This window comes from Xiphophorus hellerii, chromosome 2, assembly GCF_003331165.1.
Source record: "Xiphophorus hellerii strain 12219 chromosome 2, Xiphophorus_hellerii-4.1, whole genome shotgun sequence".
NCBI lineage: Eukaryota > Metazoa > Chordata > Actinopteri > Cyprinodontiformes > Poeciliidae > Xiphophorus > Xiphophorus hellerii.
Genome location: NC_045673.1, coordinates 29846332 through 29866061, shown reverse-complemented (window position 1 = coordinate 29866061; position 19730 = coordinate 29846332). Strand labels below are relative to the sequence as shown.

General features: G+C 43.4%; 1 protein-coding gene across 4 annotated transcripts in view; it reads left to right on the top strand.

Annotated features, from left to right (window-relative positions):
- The first annotated feature begins 8221 nt into the window (after positions 1-8221).
- LOC116711502 (chemokine-like protein TAFA-5) overlaps positions 8222-19730 on the top strand; it is a 29545-nt gene continuing 18036 nt past the window's right edge. For 2 of the 4 annotated variants that reach the window (XM_032550835.1, XM_032550826.1), the window contains exons 1-3: positions 8225-8808; positions 9052-9201; positions 11902-12029. In XM_032550835.1, the coding sequence (XP_032406726.1) occupies positions 8727-8808; positions 9052-9201; positions 11902-12029 (360 nt within the window). In that variant the 5' untranslated portion in view covers positions 8225-8726. Of the gene's footprint in view, positions 8809-9051; positions 9202-11901; positions 12030-19730 lie in introns of all 4 variants that reach the window. The other 2 variants (XM_032550839.1, XM_032550843.1) reach the window with 2 other exon arrangements.

Genomic DNA, 19730 nt, shown 5'->3' with positions numbered 1-19730 from the left:
GCTTGGACTTTGCTTCAGCTCTTTAGTGAGTTTATTCCAGATCTTCACTCCAATAACAGAAATGCTGTTGCAGTTGCAGTTTGTTGTAAACTGTGCAGTTTGAAACTCTACGAAATCTGGGAATTTCAGGAAATAAGAACCTGTTATATAAGATTGTTGGTATGCCAATAAACATCAACCTTGTGAACTATTCAAATGGCTCTTTTCTGTAAGGTGCATAATGGTTGAAGTGAAGTTTTGTAAGTGTTACCCCAAACTTCCACACAGTGACTTAGAGATGGCAAAATAAGTGAATAGTAAAGAATATGAAGCGCAGAGGAGTTTAGAAATTTTCTAGCATTAGCACCACCTACTACAATGTTTAAAATAAAAAATATTCAGCAAACACCAGGAAAACATACATTGTTGTGCTCACATGGCCCAGGTTTAGTCAGATAATTGAAAAAAAAAATATTTTGTGTATATCTAATTCAAATTTTGTGCTTTATCCATAGGACCAATTTTGTTCATCTTCTCAAGAATCACTGTTTTAATAAAAGCTTTTTACTGACCTGTGAAATGGTGTTGACAATTAATATCAAAACTTTGCGTCCCCTTTTCAGATTCTTTGATTGATTGTGTCATTCCCCGACCACCGATATTTCAGACTCAATGTAAAGCAACAGCGCAGGTGGCGCACAACAAGTCATGTGATGTCCAATCCACTAGATCAGTGGTCCCCAACCTTTTTGTTACCGTGGACCGGTCAAGACTTGGCAATTTTGTTGCGGCCGGGGATCACAAACTATCACCACTGCTTCTACATCGTTTTCCGTGTTTGATTATTCTAAATTCACGTATGGTATGTTGGGGGTTTTACTGGATTTTCTTCTGGAATCGGGATGTTCTTGAGTGGAATCAGTTTGTGTGGTGCGTTGCTCCTGCCGTGTGGTTGGACACACGAACCAATTGAACCTGTTGTACTTTTATTAGTTCTGTGGTCACAGAGGTCTGGAAAATCGGCCAACAATCCTTAAATCGTGCCGTGTGAACCAGACCTAAAACTCACAAGCTCTTCTCCTCTCATCTCGTCTCGACCACTGCCCTAACGCTCTCTGACTCTGGTTGCTATGGTAACGTTTACATATCCCTTCAAAATAAGAAACAGATGCGCCACAGAAACGAACATTTTACTTTTGTGAAAATTTTAACTCACGATAACGGCTAATGGGAGTCCTGAGCTTGTTTCTCTGCAACGAGACGATCCCATATGGGAGTGATGAGAGACAATGACACCCGAAGTGATGCTTATGCACAGGATGCTTGGTCTCTAGTGGCGAAGCTGTTTGAAGCTTCATTGCCTCGTTGGCGAACCGGACACCGCATATCATGCAGAGCTTGGAATGTGGGAATCACCTACCAGGATAAATCCATTCTCATGTCTCTTCTCTGGGACTTCTCCCCTTTGCAAAGAAACTTTCCAAAGTCATCTGATCGGTTTTTTACTCATTTTGCTGCCTGTGGGCTCAACGTTGGCACGCAAGATGTAACTGAGAGAATCCGGTTAAAGGATTTTCTGGAAAAGGATTAAAAAATTTTCTGGAAATAAAAGATCCTCCAGACTCAAATAATACATAAAACGGAAATTATTTCTTGCGCGGCCCGGTACCAATTGGTCCATGGACCGGTACCGGTCCGCGGCCCGGGGGTTGGGGACCACTGAACTAACTGGCACATTCCTGATGCTTGCCTTAACAGAATCATCCTACTATTCAGATGGTCCTGACAGAGAACTGCAGTTATACAAATTAGAGCAATGAATTATTTTCAGAATTTCTTTCTTTCTGTTGTTCTTGAATAAGAACAACAGTAACAACTTTGAAGTTAAATTAGAAATTCTCCTGTCGGACTTTAATTACATGCTTGTTAAAGTAACTGAGAAAATAGCACGCTTTGCAGAAAAAAACCAGTTGGATAAAGCTTCACGAGGTTATAAATATACATACAGTATCTCTGGTGGTGGTGACAACCATGATGTGGAGTACAAAAGAGAAAAACGTGACATTTGTTAATAAAGCCAAAAAGCCCTGTCGCTTTAATCGAACCTCCTAATTATTCCTCTAGAGGTCCAATTAGCTTAAAAATGGCTGAACATAAAGCAAATCACTGGTTCGGCAAGATGCCGATGGATTAGATGGCTCTACTAAGGTGCTATTTCTATAGCGCTTCAGACGAGTTCGAGTTTTGAAACAAAGTTCTTCTGCTTTGCTTGCTAAACTTTAATTATTGAATGGCACAAGAATGAAACCCTTGGGCCAACACAAAGCTGGACCAACTTGCAAAAGATAACCCAGCAGTCTTTTTTTCCAAAAAAGCTCTCGCAGATGGGCAAGCAACAAACTGTATTGGTTCTAGAAGTCTTACTTTATATACTTATGCAGGATAACAGCCTTACCGCACGTCAAGCTTAACTAACAAACTTTCACCTAAACTTAGAATTATAAATTATAAAATTATAAAAAAGATGACTGAAGAGTGTAAAGGCTCTCTGTTCAGTGTGCACAGCCAATGTTGATGTCAAACAAAGAGCTGTACAGTGTGTCCATCAACAGCTATGTTATCATGGCCAGTTAAAATGATTTTCTTTGTACGTGCAAAGTTGTGAATCTCAGTGTAACATAAACTTGCAAATTAAATAAAATTATGAATAAAAATGCATTTTTGAGTTTATAGGTAATATAGATGCAGAGTTCTGATGATGAGAATTTGTTTGACTTATAGGAATAGCAGTAAGAGAATCCGATTCAGTGTAGACTGGTCTGCAAAAGGTTGGACAGACCCAGACATTGACTTTGCAAAGACAAATTGGTTGGAGTTCAAATATAAATATATACATTTTGAAATACTACTTGCTACATCTTTACCAACCCATGTCACCAGATCACACCTCCATGGTGGTATGTGGTGAAGAAACACTTTAGTCTCTTTTGAAATGGACAGTTTTCTTTATCTACAAAAATGGCTACTTCAAATAACTTCCATTAATAATGCATCTTCTTATGAACCTCATCATCCAATTTAAGAGGTGTTAAACAATGCTGATTTAAATTGATCAGGTATACCTTTGTGACCACCTGCAAAATAAATGTTTAGTACCAAAGCAGACCCATGAAACACAGTTTTCATGGTGACCCCTGAAGGTGTGCTGTGATATTATGAAGATGTTAACAGTATCCATTGCATTGCAGGACTTTCATGGATCAGACTTGTTTAGAACACCTACACCAGATTGACAATTAGATACTGTATCTCCCCACTGCTCCTTTCTTGGACCTTTTTCTTTTGACTGAATAACCCATCATCCAAGTTTGGGTGTTGAGAAACTTCCATAAGCATTACCATTTATTCTGCTTCTCATGCAGCTTATTTGATGAGAGATATTCACTTGCTGCCTACTATGTCCCACCAACTACAGTGAAAAAGTAACAAGAATAGTTTACTTAACCTGTCATTAGTCATAATGTTAAGCTTAATTAGTGTATATTGAGGATTTATTTTTTCCCAAAGTACATTCTTAAAACTGGGAGCAATGGTGGCTCAGAAGGTGGAGGCTTATCCTGTAAACATAAACCTCTCACTTCACCTTTCTCAGTTTTTGTGTCCTTGGATAAGACACTTTGCCCACTTTGCCTGCTGGTGGTGGTTAGAAGGCCCGTTGGTGCCGGTGAATGGCATCCTTGTTCTGTCAGTCTGCCCCAGGGCAGCTGTGTCTACAAAGTAATTCACTACCATAAGCCTGTGAATGTGTGTGTGAATGGGTAAATCACCAAATGTAGTGATGGAGTCCTCTGGACCTGATAATTGCTACAAAAGTACAGGCCATTTACCATTTCAAAGATTCTGAAATAAAACGTCTCTCACAGAATCGGGGAAAAACCCCACAAAAAACATCTATTGTTTAGCCTGCTTTGTCCATCTCTTCCTGCTCTGCCTAGTTGCAAAGAACCAATGTCCAGGATTACAAGTTAACCAAACTTGAACATTTGATATGGGCAAGCATAAACATACACAATTCAGATGGGTTTTACACAATCCATCACAATCAGAGGAGAGTTGTCTGTAGATGCATAGCAAGAGGAATTTCTGCTTGCTCTACTCCTGAGAGACAGCCTGATAAGAACCAGGCTGCAGAACACACTAGTTCAGAGTTAGTATCCTCAGACCAATTTGTTTAAAAAAAGGAAGCTTGGTAAATAACTATACTGGCTTGGCAAATTTAATAAAATTCCTCTTTCATCATGTAATGTATTCCAGCGTGCAAGGCCGTGCAGAGACCTTTGGAGGGGTAGGGGCTCAAAGTTAAAAAGGGGCACATTGAACAAGATCTTAAAACACTGTACAACATCATAGCAGCTACCCTTACTAATCAAGAATCTTATATTTAATCAGACCATATTATATCATTGTCATCATGTGGGGGCAATGCAAAGCGAATGTAGTCTATATTTTCCCTCTATAACAACTTGGCTGCAGACTGTTTTGAAGACAAAAAAAAGACTCAGGTAGGTTAACTCTATGGATTTTTTTTTTAATGTTAGCACCTCAGAGAGATCTAGAATTGTAAGGTTGAGAGATATCAAGTCACGTTCCATCACATTGCCTTGGGCCAGCCCTGCATGAAGAGCTAGCCGCTGTGCTGCGCATCTCTGCTGGAATCTACCTGGAATCTCCCTGTAGCCCCGTATGCCAGTCCGCCGATGCTTTTGGGACAACAGCAGTGAGAACCACCTGTTAGTAATGTTAGCATAAGATGAAGCAGAGAGCGAACAGTAAGCAGGTGGTACTGGGGCTTTGAGGTGTGTCGATGTGACAATCGTCTTATCAGGATGTCTAATATAAAGACATATATTCTTTATATTTGTCGGTGGGACCGACTCTGTCTGCTTGTAGCGAACAGGGCATTTAGTCCACCACTGATAAAGTTAAAGTAAGAAGTTTTCTCTGCAGTCGAACCATTTCTGTGATTGAGGGTGAAGAGGACAATTATGAAATATAAATAGAAACAGTTTTTGTGTCTTGTCTCTATGTTGTAACTACGAAGTAATTTCCCTGCTGGGATGAATAAAGTAATTCTATTCTATTCTATTCTATTTTCTAACTTTAACCTATGTTTTTATTCACAAGTGTATGTTGGGGAAAAAATATTCTTCCCCATAATTTGATAGTTAGAGGGCACAGATCCTCCTCGCCATGGGCCCGGTCTTTTAACAACATGGAGGCAGAGAAAATGAGAACCCTCCTTATGAGACCGAGTCATTATTAGACTGAGGGTAGAAAGACAAATTTATTTTGTTAAATTATTATATTTAGCTAAATATTATTGTAAGGGGCACAAGCAGGTCTCCTGACACAGATTTTTTTTAAATACTTAATGAAAAAAAAAATCAAAAAGAATATAAAAAGTAATGTGATAGAATTAAAATAATAACCTATATAAATACTAATCATTATATTTGAGGACTGTTAGAATCTATGTCTGCAGGAAACTGTGGGAACTGCTGAGGAGTGAAGAGGAGGGTACCATGAACGAGACGTTCCAGCGGTGATGGCCTAGAGAAACTGCAAACTGGCACTTTTATCTTATGAAATATGCTTTTGAAGATTGTATGAATGAGTTGTGTTCATGTGAATGTGCAGCTGTTTTTTGTTGCCCCTCCCTTCAGGGCTGCACACTGTCATGTAACTAGGGTGTTCCTAATTCTAATAAAAGCAGGGCAAGACTCAGTCGAAACTTCAGAGCATAGGCTGAAATCTGTAGCTGGGTTTCGGCTGTGTTCTCCCTGCAGGTAAAAAAACTAAGTTCTGACTCTTGTCTCTTCTTTGTGTTCAGGTAATTTAAACCTAACATAATGTCTGTGTGTAAATAATCTAGGGGAGGAAGATGCATTTGGTGCAGCCCAGGAGTCTGGCGGCTGAAGGGAAGAAACTGTTCCTCATCTTGGTGATCTTGCTCTGGATGCTCCTCAGCCTCCTGCCTGAGGGCAGCGGCTAGAACAATTTATGGGCAGGATGTGTGGAGTCCTTCACAGGGGCACAACTACATATTTTTGAGGTGGATGTGAACATCTCACTGGAGACAAGTGCCCTCAGCTTTGCGGGCTCTGTCATTACGACGGGGGAAATGAGGCCAGATGGGGGGCCACAACATCCATCCATCCATTTTCTGTTCACCCTTTGTCCCTAATGTCATTACGACGGGGAAATGAGGCCAGATGGGGGGCCACAACATCCATCCATCCATTTTCTGTTCACCCTTTGTCCCTAATGGGGTCGGGAGGGTTGCTGGTGCCTATCTCCAGCTACATTCCAGGCGAGAGGCGGGGTTCACCTGGACAGGTCGCCAGTCTGTCGCAGGGCAACACAGAGACATACAGGACAAACAACCATGCACACAGGGAGAATTTAGAGACCAATTAACCTGACAGTCATGTTTTTGGGCTGTGGGAGGAAAACCAGAGTACCCGGAGAGAACCCACGCATGCACAGGGAGAACATGCAAACTCCATGCAGAAAGACCCCGGCTGGGAATCGAACCCAGGACCTTCTTGCTGCAAGGCAACAGTGCTACCAACTGCGCCACTGTGCAGCCCCTAAATCGAAGTATTATGTATGTAAATTGTAAATAAGTGACTGATTGTAAATCGGTCACTTATCATGCAAATTATACTTAACAACATATGTGTAAAGAAGTCACAAAAGTGTGAAACTTTAACACAGAGAATGGGGAAGGTTGCTTGTTGTGATGGGAAAATATCTCAGAGATGAAGCACATCAAAATGCATCAACACAGCAAATTTAATATGACGTTTAAAATACAACGGAGTCTGGTGAGTTATTGAGGCTCACTGCAGACAAAAAAAGACATCTGGACCGGAACGATCAGACCGCAGGAAAAGCAGCACACAACTACCAACACTCACCCAGATGAGCATGACGCTCAGAAACTAAGCAAATTTCCTGAAAGATACAGTCATCGGGCTGGTGGTGTTAGAAGCTTTTTCACCAGGCGGTGCTGGCAGTAATATTTCACAGACATGGCGCCATTCTGCCTCCACCAGCCAGTGGACTCTCACATCGAAAAGCTGCTTAAAGCTGCAGCATGTAACTTTTAAAAAAAACAACTTTTTACTTGTATTAAAACTTTTGCTGTCCTAACATGAGACTGATAAGCTCTGAAAAAAATCAGAGCTCTTCTGCGTCCTCCCTGTGTTCTGCAGAATAACTCGGCTCTGTCAGAAACAACCCACCAGCAAAAAACAATTAGCAGTAGCCTACTCTCAGGCAGTTTTGATTTAGTAACTTAGGATTGTTTATTTGAAGGCAACCTGCATTTGACTTGGAATGAATGTTTTCTTTTTCACTTGAAATTGTTGGCAGTTTTGTAAGATTTATTTGATTGTTTTGTACAAATTAGGCTGTTGAGAAGTTTGCTGTGAAATATTGTTTTACTGATTTGCAGGTTTTTCAGTTTTCCTTTTTACTGAACGCTGCATTGTGCCTGCAATGTTTCATGCTTTCTTTTTCTAAATCTTGGTGAATTTATTGCCAGATCATATTTCCATTTTACCAGATCTCGTAGAATTTATACCTAACGTGGAAAATTAACAGCCAGTCCAGATCGGCAGTGATTGGTATAGGAATTGTCAGCAAAAAACCTAATCGGAGACTCTACTAAAATACATTTAAGATATCTTGAATTGTGGTGTTATTCAATATATCTTTAATCAGAATTATGACTAGTCAAAACTAAATTGATATGGGGGCTACAACCAATTGAGATATCATTTAATTTACTTCATGGTTATTCATTTAATTGTAGATATCATGAATTGGAGTCTCAATTCAAGTCAATGGTAAATCTGACGTCATTTCGACTAGTCAGAGTGTAATTAGAGATATCTCAAATAAGTATTTTGTCTAGTCAAAATATAATTAGAGATATCTTAAATAAGTATTTTGTCTAGTCAAAATATAATTAGAGATATCTTAAACTGCTAAAACGTCTAGCCTTAAACCAATTTCAGAGATCGGAATGTACGGGCGGTAAAACGGAATTTATGTTAAAACGGTCTGCCATATGTACTGTCCATATTCCAGTACTGTCGTGTCAGACCAGATTGTGTCCCGGTATCTAATGTCTGTAGGATGAACCACTGTGACGTCAGTCCAGGACGTGAGACAGTTATAAAGCGGCTTGTATCGGACTCGAGGACAGAGAACTCTCAGAAAAGCCGCAGCGGTTCTCTGTGAACTTCCTGCAGGGAAACGAGCACAACATGCCCGCTACAGCAGCAGCTTCCACCGGAGCCGACCCCACTGATCTCCCGGTGGATTTACTCCAGTCCGGAAGCCCGACACATCAGAAGCGGACCGGGGTGTATTAGAATGTTGGCAAACTTATTATCTGGGGTAAATGTGTAATTCAGAAGAACGCGTTCCTGCGAAAACGGACCACAAGCAGCAGCAGCAGCAGCAGCACACCGGGCTCTGCTGACCACCAGAAGTAGTGCTGGGAAAGTACGAGCTTTTTTCATTTTAAAGGATATATCACTTGTAAATAGTTAATGTGGTAATTCAGGCTTCAGCTCCCGACGATGAGTTGGTTTGGTTCTCATCTGACTCCTTTTGGACTGATTATATGGACAGCAGCGCGGATCGAATCATTTTGATTCGAACGTTTCTCCCTCATGCTGCTCCTCCGGCTGACCTGGACGCTGACTGCCGCCGCGGGCTGCTTCCTGCTTCTCCACAACCACCTGCTGAGTTACGGTATAGTTTGACGTTGGTTTCCGGTTCCAGCTTCCAATTCGGGAAATGGAAATGGATCACGTGGAGTTTTGCATAATATGTTACATATTAACTTAAAATGTATGTTATTGCAAAAATTTAAAAAAACAAATTGTATCTAGCTTCAATATTGAAATCAGGCCTTTTGCTTAGTGAACACATCAAGTGGCACCTACTGACATGTCGTGTAATTCGACCATTTTCTCTTTAAATGCTCTCACTCAGGTCAGCTGGTGGCAGGAACCTGTGAGATCGTAACTCTGGACCGAGACAGCAGCCAACCCAGGACAACAATCGCCCGTCAGACAGTCCGCTGTGCATGCAGGGAAGGACAGATTGCTGGGACAACACGAACCAAACCGGCCTGTGTTGATGGTATGATTTTTGCTTTTCTCCAAAGGCTGGAGGGTTTTTTTTATGAAAACTGCCCTAGAAAAGCACATGGAGGAAACAGGATAAGTAGCCAAGAATAACGTGATCCAGAGTTCTTTCTTCATACTTCACTTTCTTGTGTGGGTTCAGCAAGTCCATACAGTGTTCCCTATATGTTTGCATTTTCCTTCAACACACATGGATTATATACACATAAGACTTCAATTAAGTGGTATCGAAAAAAAGTTATTTTGTTCTTAAAAATGGTTACATTTTATGCTTACTTATTATTTTTCTCTGGAGAGTCTTTAAAACGGCAGAAAAGCTGAGATGCGTAAGGACACATCCATCCATCCATCCGTCCATCTTCTAACTTCCTTGTCCCTAGCGGGGTGAGGAGGGGTTGTAAGCACACATATGCTGTTTATTTTATTTCATTCATTGTCTGAATGCATTCTTGGACTAGAAAAATTTGAAATAAGTTCTGTGAATCATGGCTGTGTTTATATCTTTCCAATGCTGCTGAAAACCATTTCAGCATTTTACCGAGCCCGTAAGGGGACATGGAGAAAAGGAGGGGGAAAAAGCAATCCCTCACTTACGTTCTCAAGATCCAGAGAAACTTTTTGAAAAATTGCACGAATCTCTTTTGGGTAAAAATAAAATAGAATAGAATAGAATATACTTTATTGATCCCCAAGGGGAAATTGCTTATTTGTTGAAAGCTACTCCATCTTAGGTAATAAATACAAAGTTTGTAATATATATATACCTAAGAGTGATAATTTAAAAATAACTAGATATAAACAAATAAATAGCAATCACATGCAATATATCAATCAATAAATAACCTATAAATGAGCACAGAAAAAATTTGAATCAATTAGCACAGACTTGGGCATTGTAAAGCCTGTTTATACACCATGTTCCAAATTATTATGCAAATTGGATTTAAGTATCATAAAGATTAAATATTTTGTTGTGCTATTAAAATTATAGATGGTATTGTGTGTCAGGGATCTTTGAATCACTATAATTAATTTCAGAGAGCTGGTTGATTAGTTTGTCTGGTGAGTCAATTAAAGGAAATCAACATATTATTAAGCAGGCCACAGGTTTCAAGCAATATGGGAAAGAGAAAGGATCTCTGCTGATGAAAATCATCAGATAGTGTAGTGCCGTATGACGAGGTATGAAAACATTAGATATGTAACAAAAACTGAAGCGTTATCGTACTGTGAAGAGATTTGTTGCTGATTCAGAACAAAGATGGGTTTATACAGGTAAAGGTAGAATGAGGAAGGTTTCTGTTAGATAAATTCATCAGATTAAGAGAGCAGCTGTTAAAATGCCCTTACAAAGCAGCAAACAGTTATTTGAAGCTGCTGGTGCTTCTGGAACCTCAAGGTGGAGGATCCTCCAGAGGCTTGTGCATCAACCTACTATTAGCCTCCCCTAACCAGAGCTCACAAGCAGAAACGGTCACAGTGGGCCCAGCCGTACATGAACATTCATTTTCAAACAGACTTGTTCACTGATGACTGCTGTGCAACCCTGGATGGTCCAGATGGACGCAGTAGAGGATTGGTGGTGGATGGCCACCAAATCCCAACACGGCTGTGACATCAACAAGGAGGTGGTGGAGTCATGCTTTGGGCTGAAATCATGGGGAGGGAGGGAAGGAGGGAGAGAGAGCGAGAGAGAGCTGGTCGGCCCCTTCAGAGTCCATGAAGGTGAAAATGACCTCAGCAAAGTAGATGGACTTTCTGACTGATCACTTTCTTTCATGGTTCAAAAAGAAGAGCCGTACCTTCAGTAGCAAAATCATCTTCATGCATGACAATGCACCATCTCATGCTGCAAGGAACACCACTGTGTCATTGGCTGCTATGGGCATAAAAGGGCAGAAACTCATGGTGTGGTCACCATCCTCCTCTGACCTCTGACCTCAACCCTATTGAGAACCTTTGGAGTTTCCTCAAGCAGAAGATCAGAGGGTGGAATGTAGTTCATATCAAAACAGCTCTGGGAAGATATTCTGACATCCTGCAAAGAAATCCAAGCAGAAACTCCACAAACTCACAAGTTCAATGGATCAAGAATTGTGCTGTGATATCAAAGAAGGGGTTTTATGTTAACATGTAACTTGGTCTGTTAAGATGTTTTTGATTGAAATAGCTTTTGATTTTAGTACATGTGAACACTTAATGCTGCACATTGAAAGAATGACCTTCTGCAGTTCTTTATAATCCATAAAATGTTTAGAAAATCTGCTGTGCATAATAATTTTGTGCATTTTGAGTTTTTTATTTTTGAAAAAAATACTGTTCTCATTGTGAGCTTTGTTCAGTAAAATTTGATTTATACTGTAATAGTTCAGGACTTGAAAATTATACTGACCATCATTTGTATTGACCATTTAAGAAAATCTTAGAAAATATCACTTGCATAATAACTTGGAACATGGTGTATAAAAAGGCCTGTTTATGGCGTGCCGTGGTGGCGTAGCGGTTAGCGCGACCCATGTTTGGAGGCCTTGAGTCCTCGACGCAGCCGTCGTGGGTTCGATTCCCGGACCCGACGATGCATGCCGCATGTCTTTCATTCAGTTTTGAGAAAGTTTGAAAAGATGACACCTACTGAAAAACATTAAAGATAAGGAATAAAAATGACTAAGCTGACATGTTTTGTTCTTTCCCCCAGCTCAAATCGTCAGGAGTGAACAGTGGTGCGAAATGATTCCATGTTTGGATGATGAGGGTTGTAATATCCTGGTCAATAAATCGGGCTGGACCTGCACACAAACGGGAGGCCGACTAAAAACTACCACGGTAGGAGGAGAACCTGTTGGGCTGCTGTGATTCTTTACTATCACATGAATGGAAATTATCTTTAACAAAGAGTGAGGGAAAATAGTTTCGAGAACCAGAGAAAGAATATATTTTTTGTCAATATTTATTTTAATGTTTTACAGTGTTCACAGACTCTGCTCACTAAACCGTCAGGAGAAAAAGCCTTTGAGAAGAACACAGCATACAGTTTTATAGGAGGGTTTTATTCCATTCTCACAGGTTGACAATCTAGTTACCAAACAGATTGCAAGCATATGCATTTTCTTTCATAAAGGAAATTAAACATTCAAGGATGTTCTTGAGGGTGAATAACAGACAAACAAGAAATAATTCAACAACTTTATTGTAATAGGGTTTGGAGAGACAGCTTCAGAAAACTTTCCCATGAGCATTAAGCTAGAATCATAACATCATTATGCATTCATACACTCATAGACATAGTAACCTCAAACTTTTCGATCGTATTTCCTCTTTCTGATACTAAAAAAAAAAAAAATAGACAATTATAAACTTAACCCAGTGTTGTAGTACTAGAGACCGGTCTTGGTCTCGAGACCCATTTTTTGATGGTCTCGGTCTCGGACCGGACCAGTCACTGTGGAAATATCACTAAACGTACAGCAAACTGTCCAGTTTATTTGTTAACATGTTTGTTTTCACTGGATGCAAAATGCACCGATTAAATCCAAGCAATAACCTGACTCACCAATTCCGTGTTTCTGTTGCACTCCCCACCTTTCACTCGCACGCGGCGCTCCAAGACATGCGCAGTGGTTTTCTTTGAGCGGCAGAAGATGTCTGTCTAATCGTCAGTAATAGAATTGCGCTGCATAAATTAGAAGAAATCCGATGGCGACAGCTAATTCAGCAGCGCTTCGCTTTCACAGACGGTGGGGACTACGTCTAACTTAACATACCAATAAAAAAGAACTGAAAGAGTAGGATCAGGGAAAATGGTGTAAAGTGCACAAACACACTCTGTTTTTGTGAAACAGTTAATTGCTTTGGTATTAACAAAGCAAAAGGGCACCCTGAAAGATGTAGAAAATAAATATAATGTTACATCAGACAAGTAGAAATTTAGATTATATATTTGAAGTAAAACAAATGAAGATTAAAGCTACAAGTAGCATTGGCAGTCCTCACAGCTCAGCGCCGCTCATGGTGTCAAGAAAACTGGCATAAGGGTATGAGATCCTTCCAGGCACACGCAGAAAAAGATGCATAATGGCTTGGAAAGATAAAGTAATCCTGAAGTTTGATTAAAAGTTAATTAAGTTGAATAAGTCTGAATAACATGAATATAAGTAATCACTCAATAACTTTCTGCAAAGCATCTCTGATTAATGATCTGTAATGATTTAAATAGGTAATGATTATGTTAATAATTAACAACAAGGAAAAGATGTGATGTATGGAAAAGATGTGATGTATTGTCAATGAATATGAAGTTATAATCATCTGAAATCAATTTAACAACAAGTTGAATGTGTTTACTGAGTTTTAATAGATAAAGTGAGTTATAGAACATAGAAAAGACGAATGTGCAGTACAGCCCTGAAAACAGGAAATGTCGCAAGCAGTTCTGAACAGATGGCCAAGGAGCACAGGAAGACAGGAGAAGGACGGGAAATTCCACTGTGGTCAGCAAGCAGGTTGAGAAATGGGGGGGACTTTTTCATGAGACACAGCGGCCGTGAAGAAAGTCACGTAGGCCAAACCTTCCCATACACACACATGGTGAGGAGAGGCATAAAAAGGGGCTGAAAAGAGGAACCAGCTGTTCCCAGTCCGGCGGCGCAGAAGGAGAAACAACTCACAGAGGAGCAGATTAAGCTACGGACCGCACTTCAGAACCACGGGGAAGCTCGGACTTCACACCGCTAAGGAAGGACTGGGTTCCATCGCCCCATCTCTGGTTCTTTATTCGACCGCTGGTCTCGTCTCAACCCAGCATTCCCAAACTCTGCAGCAAGACTTGGAGGAAGGACAAAGGTCCCACAGGGAGGAAGAACTGGGTCTTGCAAAAAGGGTTCAGACCCGTTCTGCTTTGTTTCCTTTCTGAGGAGGGTTTTCCCACACAAGGCAAAGACCTCAACCAAGGATGCAAGAAACTCCTGTTGCCAAAAGATCCACCATCGTCTGGGTATGAGTTGAATCTGCTCATTGAAATTCTATTTCAGAACTTGCGACTTAACTCTTAGGGAAAGGAGACAGAGTAGTATGATTGTACATGTAAATTTTATTACACTGTTTTTGATCTATTTACAATTGATTATTGATCTGTATGTCGCATATCCCTGCTTAAGCTTGCTTAATAAATTTATACTATAAAATTCTGATGAGGTTGGTGGACATTGGAATTAATAGAGTCATTTAATCTTTGTCCAGTTCTTTTAATCAAGGTAAAACTAATGTACATGATTCCAGTAAATAGGAGGCTTCATAATTTCCTTTGGTGAGAGTAAATAATGACCCTGGGACTTACATCTAAGTCACTAAACATAATCTAGCCGATTCCAAGTGCAAGTTATGATTTAGAAAGTGGGCTACCGTTAACAGAAGTGGTTATTGGAATTATGCAGCTGCGAGGGCTACTCAGCTGATTGTTTCTTAACTGTAAAGGGTCATAACTTCTGGATTGGAGGTAGTTAGAGCTAGACGAATCACTTTCGCCTACCAGTTTAAATAGATTATCTCTTATAGAGTACTCTTAGGGTAATACCCAGGACTCAGAGATTTTCCGGACCTGTTAGACGGAGAACTGGTCAGTAGGCAGCCCTGGGGAGTAGTGAGGAGTGGGCGGGGCTGACTATTGCAGGATAACCGACATGGCGCCCAACGTGGGGCGGCGCACAACTGAGTAGGCGGGCCCCAAAGACACCAAGTCAGTAAAAACAGATGTGAGACTCTGAATAGCTCACTTGGGTTGCTAACTCTTAGGGAGGAGAGTTAGTGGTGACTGATAAGGCCATCAGTCGCAACCCTCGCAGTAACTGTATAGCATACAGGTGAGGGAAAGCTTCTACTGAGGATAGGAATGACCAGATCCAGACAGTGAAGCCAGTAGCCAACACAGCCTGGACCCATCCCTACTCGAAGCGCAAAGAGAGGCTTTGGGGGATAGGCGACTCGAAGACAAAGACAACTATGAGTGAGGAAGAAGAAGGAGGGGAGCGGAATCCCCTGCAAAAGCCAGCAATGGAACAAGAAGCAAGCAAAATCAGCCGGGATGAGAAAAACCATCAATCCTGTCTTTCCCAATCTACTATAACACGAATCCCGGTACAGCTGATATTACTCGGCGATGGATTGGAAACCTGGACTGAGATAAATAAAAGGAAGTTCTTTGACTCTCACTACCACACCAGTAAGGACAGGGCTCGGGACTTACTGGAGATCCTAGTACGGAATCACGTATACTACTGCACCCAACTTAGGCAGGGACACCGCCTGGGAGTCGTCAGATGCCCAGTGAAGGTTACCAAGAAGACGGAGGCTGCAGAATGGCTGAAATGGTTCGCCCAGCTCCTTGAAGGATGGACGGGGGGTATGCTGCGGACCGTTTACAGCCCCTCCGAGAAGTATGACCGTGTGGTAAAGACCGCTACAATGGCAGCAGGTATCGACGGAATCCTGGTAAACCCCCAGGTTAAGGGAGTGCGCCATTACAAAGAGTGCTCTGAGGCACTACAGAGACTCTTTACCTACAAAAGGGACAAAGAAAAAGAGCAAGTCCCCGATCGGGCGGAGTCGGAGGTGGCTGAGGCTCCATCCCATCTGGCCAGCAGAGCCACGACACCGACTCGCCAGCAGGAGCAACCTTCAAGGGCTCTGATAGACCTGACGGGCGGCAGCGACGACAACGACGGCGGTGACAGCAGCGACGACAGCGGCAACGACAACGCCGGAGGTCCCTCAGCTCTACCGGGTCCATCGCGGAACGAGGACATCCCACCTGCACCGGCTAATGAGGACGACCCCGAAGAGCCGCCCGTCGGCAGTCTCTCTGAGGAGCAATGGGAGCAAGCGGCCAGGAGTTGGTCCACTCAACGAGGTCGGGAGCTCGGGTTTCATCCCCGAGTCCACAGCACGGAGAGGAAGCATCCTCTGCCATCTACGGAGACTCCAGCGGCCAGCAGTTCCGACGAGGACGGGGAGGAATCGGACGAGGAGCAGCGGGGCCCCGACCGCCCCAAGAAGAAGACTCAGAAATCAGACACCTGGAGGATGGCCCGAGAATTGGCCGAAATACCACAAGGGACCGTCAGCATAAGACTGCAATCCGGGCTCATGATTTATCAGTTTATTGGAGGGATATGGGATCTTGAGGGTGATGGGCTAATTGTGTTCACCAACGACAGATACAAGATCCACAATAAAAACTTCCGACGCAACCTTAAGAACCAGGCAGGAAAGTGTTACAAAACAGACTCAAAGTTGCTGGAAGCTTCCTGTAGTGCAGCAACTCGAGGAGACATAATAATAATGAAAGGCCATAATCTCCCCTATGGTGCTGTAATCCTAGTCCCGATTGACGCGTACCAAGAAGGAGAGAGTCTGGAGGAATATCGGAAGAAGATGTGGCACGGACTCGAGCGGGGCCTGACGGCAGCCAGCAACGAATGCATGAGAAGAGTAATAGTGAGTGTGCAGGGATTAAGATCACCGGATCTGCCGAGGGACACCGCCAGATCAATTGCGGAGAACGGAGTGGTGAATATAGCCAGAACCAACAGTCATTTCTTTGTGCTCAAAGAGGTGGTAGTGGTGGTTGACCCCCGTCTGCATCGACTCCGCACTGAGCAAGGGGTGAAATTGGCAGCTGAGATGGAGGAGCAATGCCGCATTAGCCATCCATCACAAGAAATCAAGAAATATCCCTTAAAAATTCCCCAGAGTGAGGTTTCAAACACCACCCAGAAAGGTAAAGTCAAGGCCGTGCAGCCACCCAGGATAAAAATAAAGGAGGCACCTGTTGAACCAGGGTCCTCCGCAGCAAGGTACGTTAAGGAGTTCTCGTTTGAAGAGAACCGCAGTGAACTGAAAAAACCCAATGTGGGAAGAGTCAAGAATGAGCAGCCGACGGTCCCGAAAGAAGAAGGACCGATGAAACCAGCTAAGATTCGACCGCTGAACTCCCCTGGGAGAGAACCTCTTCGACAACAGCGGTATGAGGACCTCAGCGACTCGGAGGACGAAGAGGAGCAGCCGGAGATCGAACATCCTGGAGAAGAAGAAGAGGAAAGTGATCACGGCAGTGTCTTCTCCGACCCGAAGCAACCACCGACAGAACACAAGACACTCCGAACAGGACAGCACCGGGGTAAGAAGAAAGAAATGGAGACCTTTGACATCGAGAAATCTTCTGAAAGACTGGCGAGAGACGTGACCTGGGGTCCAGTGCAGGCTAATGACGGACGGCGTACGTATGTACCAGAGATCGGCCAAACCGAGTACCAGATCCCGGCAGGATGGGCCAGCAGGTTGGGAGACCGGGTGCAGCTCGAGGTGGAAGCAACAATCGGAGAATGGGCTAACATCCTGATGACACCATCCTGCTCCACCCTGACAGCACACTATTCCCTGACTACCAACTTCAGGAACGCATACATTGGAATTATGTATGATGTGATGCTGCGACGACTGAAGAAAGCCGCCTACAAGTACTCCAGGGAAACTCAACAGCAGCTGGACGAAGTGTCGGCTGATGAAGAGGAACCTCAGGCGACGTCTTCGGAGCCAGGACCGCAGATCCCGGCGAGACAACCAGAGGTGTCAGCTCAGCTACCTGCCACTAATACGGGACAGGACGCTTACGCCGAGCTGAAGAATCTAAGGCTGGTGATTAGGAGTAAAAATGCAGACGAAAACAATGAGGAGTATCTGAAAGATGTTTGGCCAACTGTGCTGTCTACCACCAACCACGAGGGAGCCAAAAAGTTGTGGCTGACCAGCGTGACCTCGGACCCGATGGTTGGAACAGATTCAGCGCAGAGCAACTATGAAAGGCTGGTGTTGGAGGACATGGATGATGAAGAGTCCCAGGTGAAGAGAGCCAGAGGACGGCTGGACAAGGGAAGCCGGTTGGAACCGCTGTGGCACACACTTAAGCAGACTGTTTCCCCTGCGAGATATGTGAAGGTACTGCGTGAGGTGACCAAAGGACGCAGAGGAGAGATCGTGTTCGTCAAGTTGCCAGTGAGAAGCACAACAATCGCTCAGATGGATGTAGCAGTGCAAGGATTCGACCTGGAACAGCAGTACTACGAGGACAAAAGGAAGAAGGAGGCTAGCCAATCGGCAAAGCCACCTGGAAGGGTCAACATCAGACAACCATCTAACTTCCAGGGTAGACCGTTCCAGCAAGGAGCACCGCCATCCAACTTCCAGAGCAGACCGTTTCAACAAGGAGCACCGCCATCCAACTTCCGGAACCGGCCGTTCCAGCAGAAACCACCAGGACCACAAGGGAAACCGACCAACCCTCCGGCTTCATCAAACCAGCCAGGAAAAGGTCAGTTCCTGACAGATGAGGAGTATAGGAAATTGAGCCCAGAAGAGAGGACGGCCCTCCGTGAGTCCCGTAAAGCCGGGGCCGGAGGGTCACCAAAGTAATGGCGTCCAGGTCGCGGGTCGTTCTAGAAAATGCCTACTGGGAGGGGGACGAAATCTACGCTAAAGTGGAGGGAGTACCCTACCTGGTGGACACAGGAGCGGAGGTGTCGATGACCCGCAAAGACCTAAAAACAGCAGGACACCTGAAGGTTCAGTTTGCTAATGGAAAAGTAGAAGAAATGCCGTATGGGACCTGGAAAGGAGTAGTGTGGGTGAAAGGTCCCTACAATCTCCTCACAGTAAAAGACTTAGACGAACTCAGTAAAAAGAAAGGCACACATCGCCGACTGGAGCGAAGGCTGACAAGCCTGAAAGCAAGATTGGTGAAAGTCGGCCCGACCCAAACAGGATCAGAGAAGCAAGACTGGTACAAGCCGGTCGACATACCAACGGTGACAGAACAGAAACTTGAAGAGAGTGACTTCTCCCCGGCTGGGAAAGAGAAAGCTGCGTGAGATCATCGTTACGGCGCAGGTGGCACGGTTCAAGAACGATTGTGGAGATTTGGGCCCAAAGTTTGTTCATCACATCGAAGGTGGGGTTCATCCACCTGTTCGGCAGTACCCGTTGAACCCGGGAGCAGTCGAGGAGATGGACAAGATCGTGAAGGAACTGGGTGCCCTAGAGATCATCAGAGAGGAACTCAACCCGATCACCAACAGCCCCATCCAGGCGGTGAAGAAACCTGAATCGGCTGGAGGGGGTTGGAGGCCAGTCATCAACTTCAAGGCCCTGAATCGGAGAACAATAGCAAACCGAGCCAGTCTAATCAATCCACAAGGAGCGCTGAAAACTCTTCGAGTCAAGAAGTTCAAGTCTTGCATCGACCTAGCTAATGGATTTTTCTCCCTACGCCTCGCCAGACAGTCGCAAGGTAAAACTGCATTCACCCACAAAGGCAAAAGCTATGTGTGGCAAAGGTTACCCCAAGGCTACAAGAACTCCCCAAATGTGTTCCAGTCAGCAGTGATGGAAGTACTGGGGGACGTAGGAGCAACTGTGTACATTGATGATGTTTTCATTGCTGATGACACAGAAGAAGAACACTTAGAAAGGCTACAA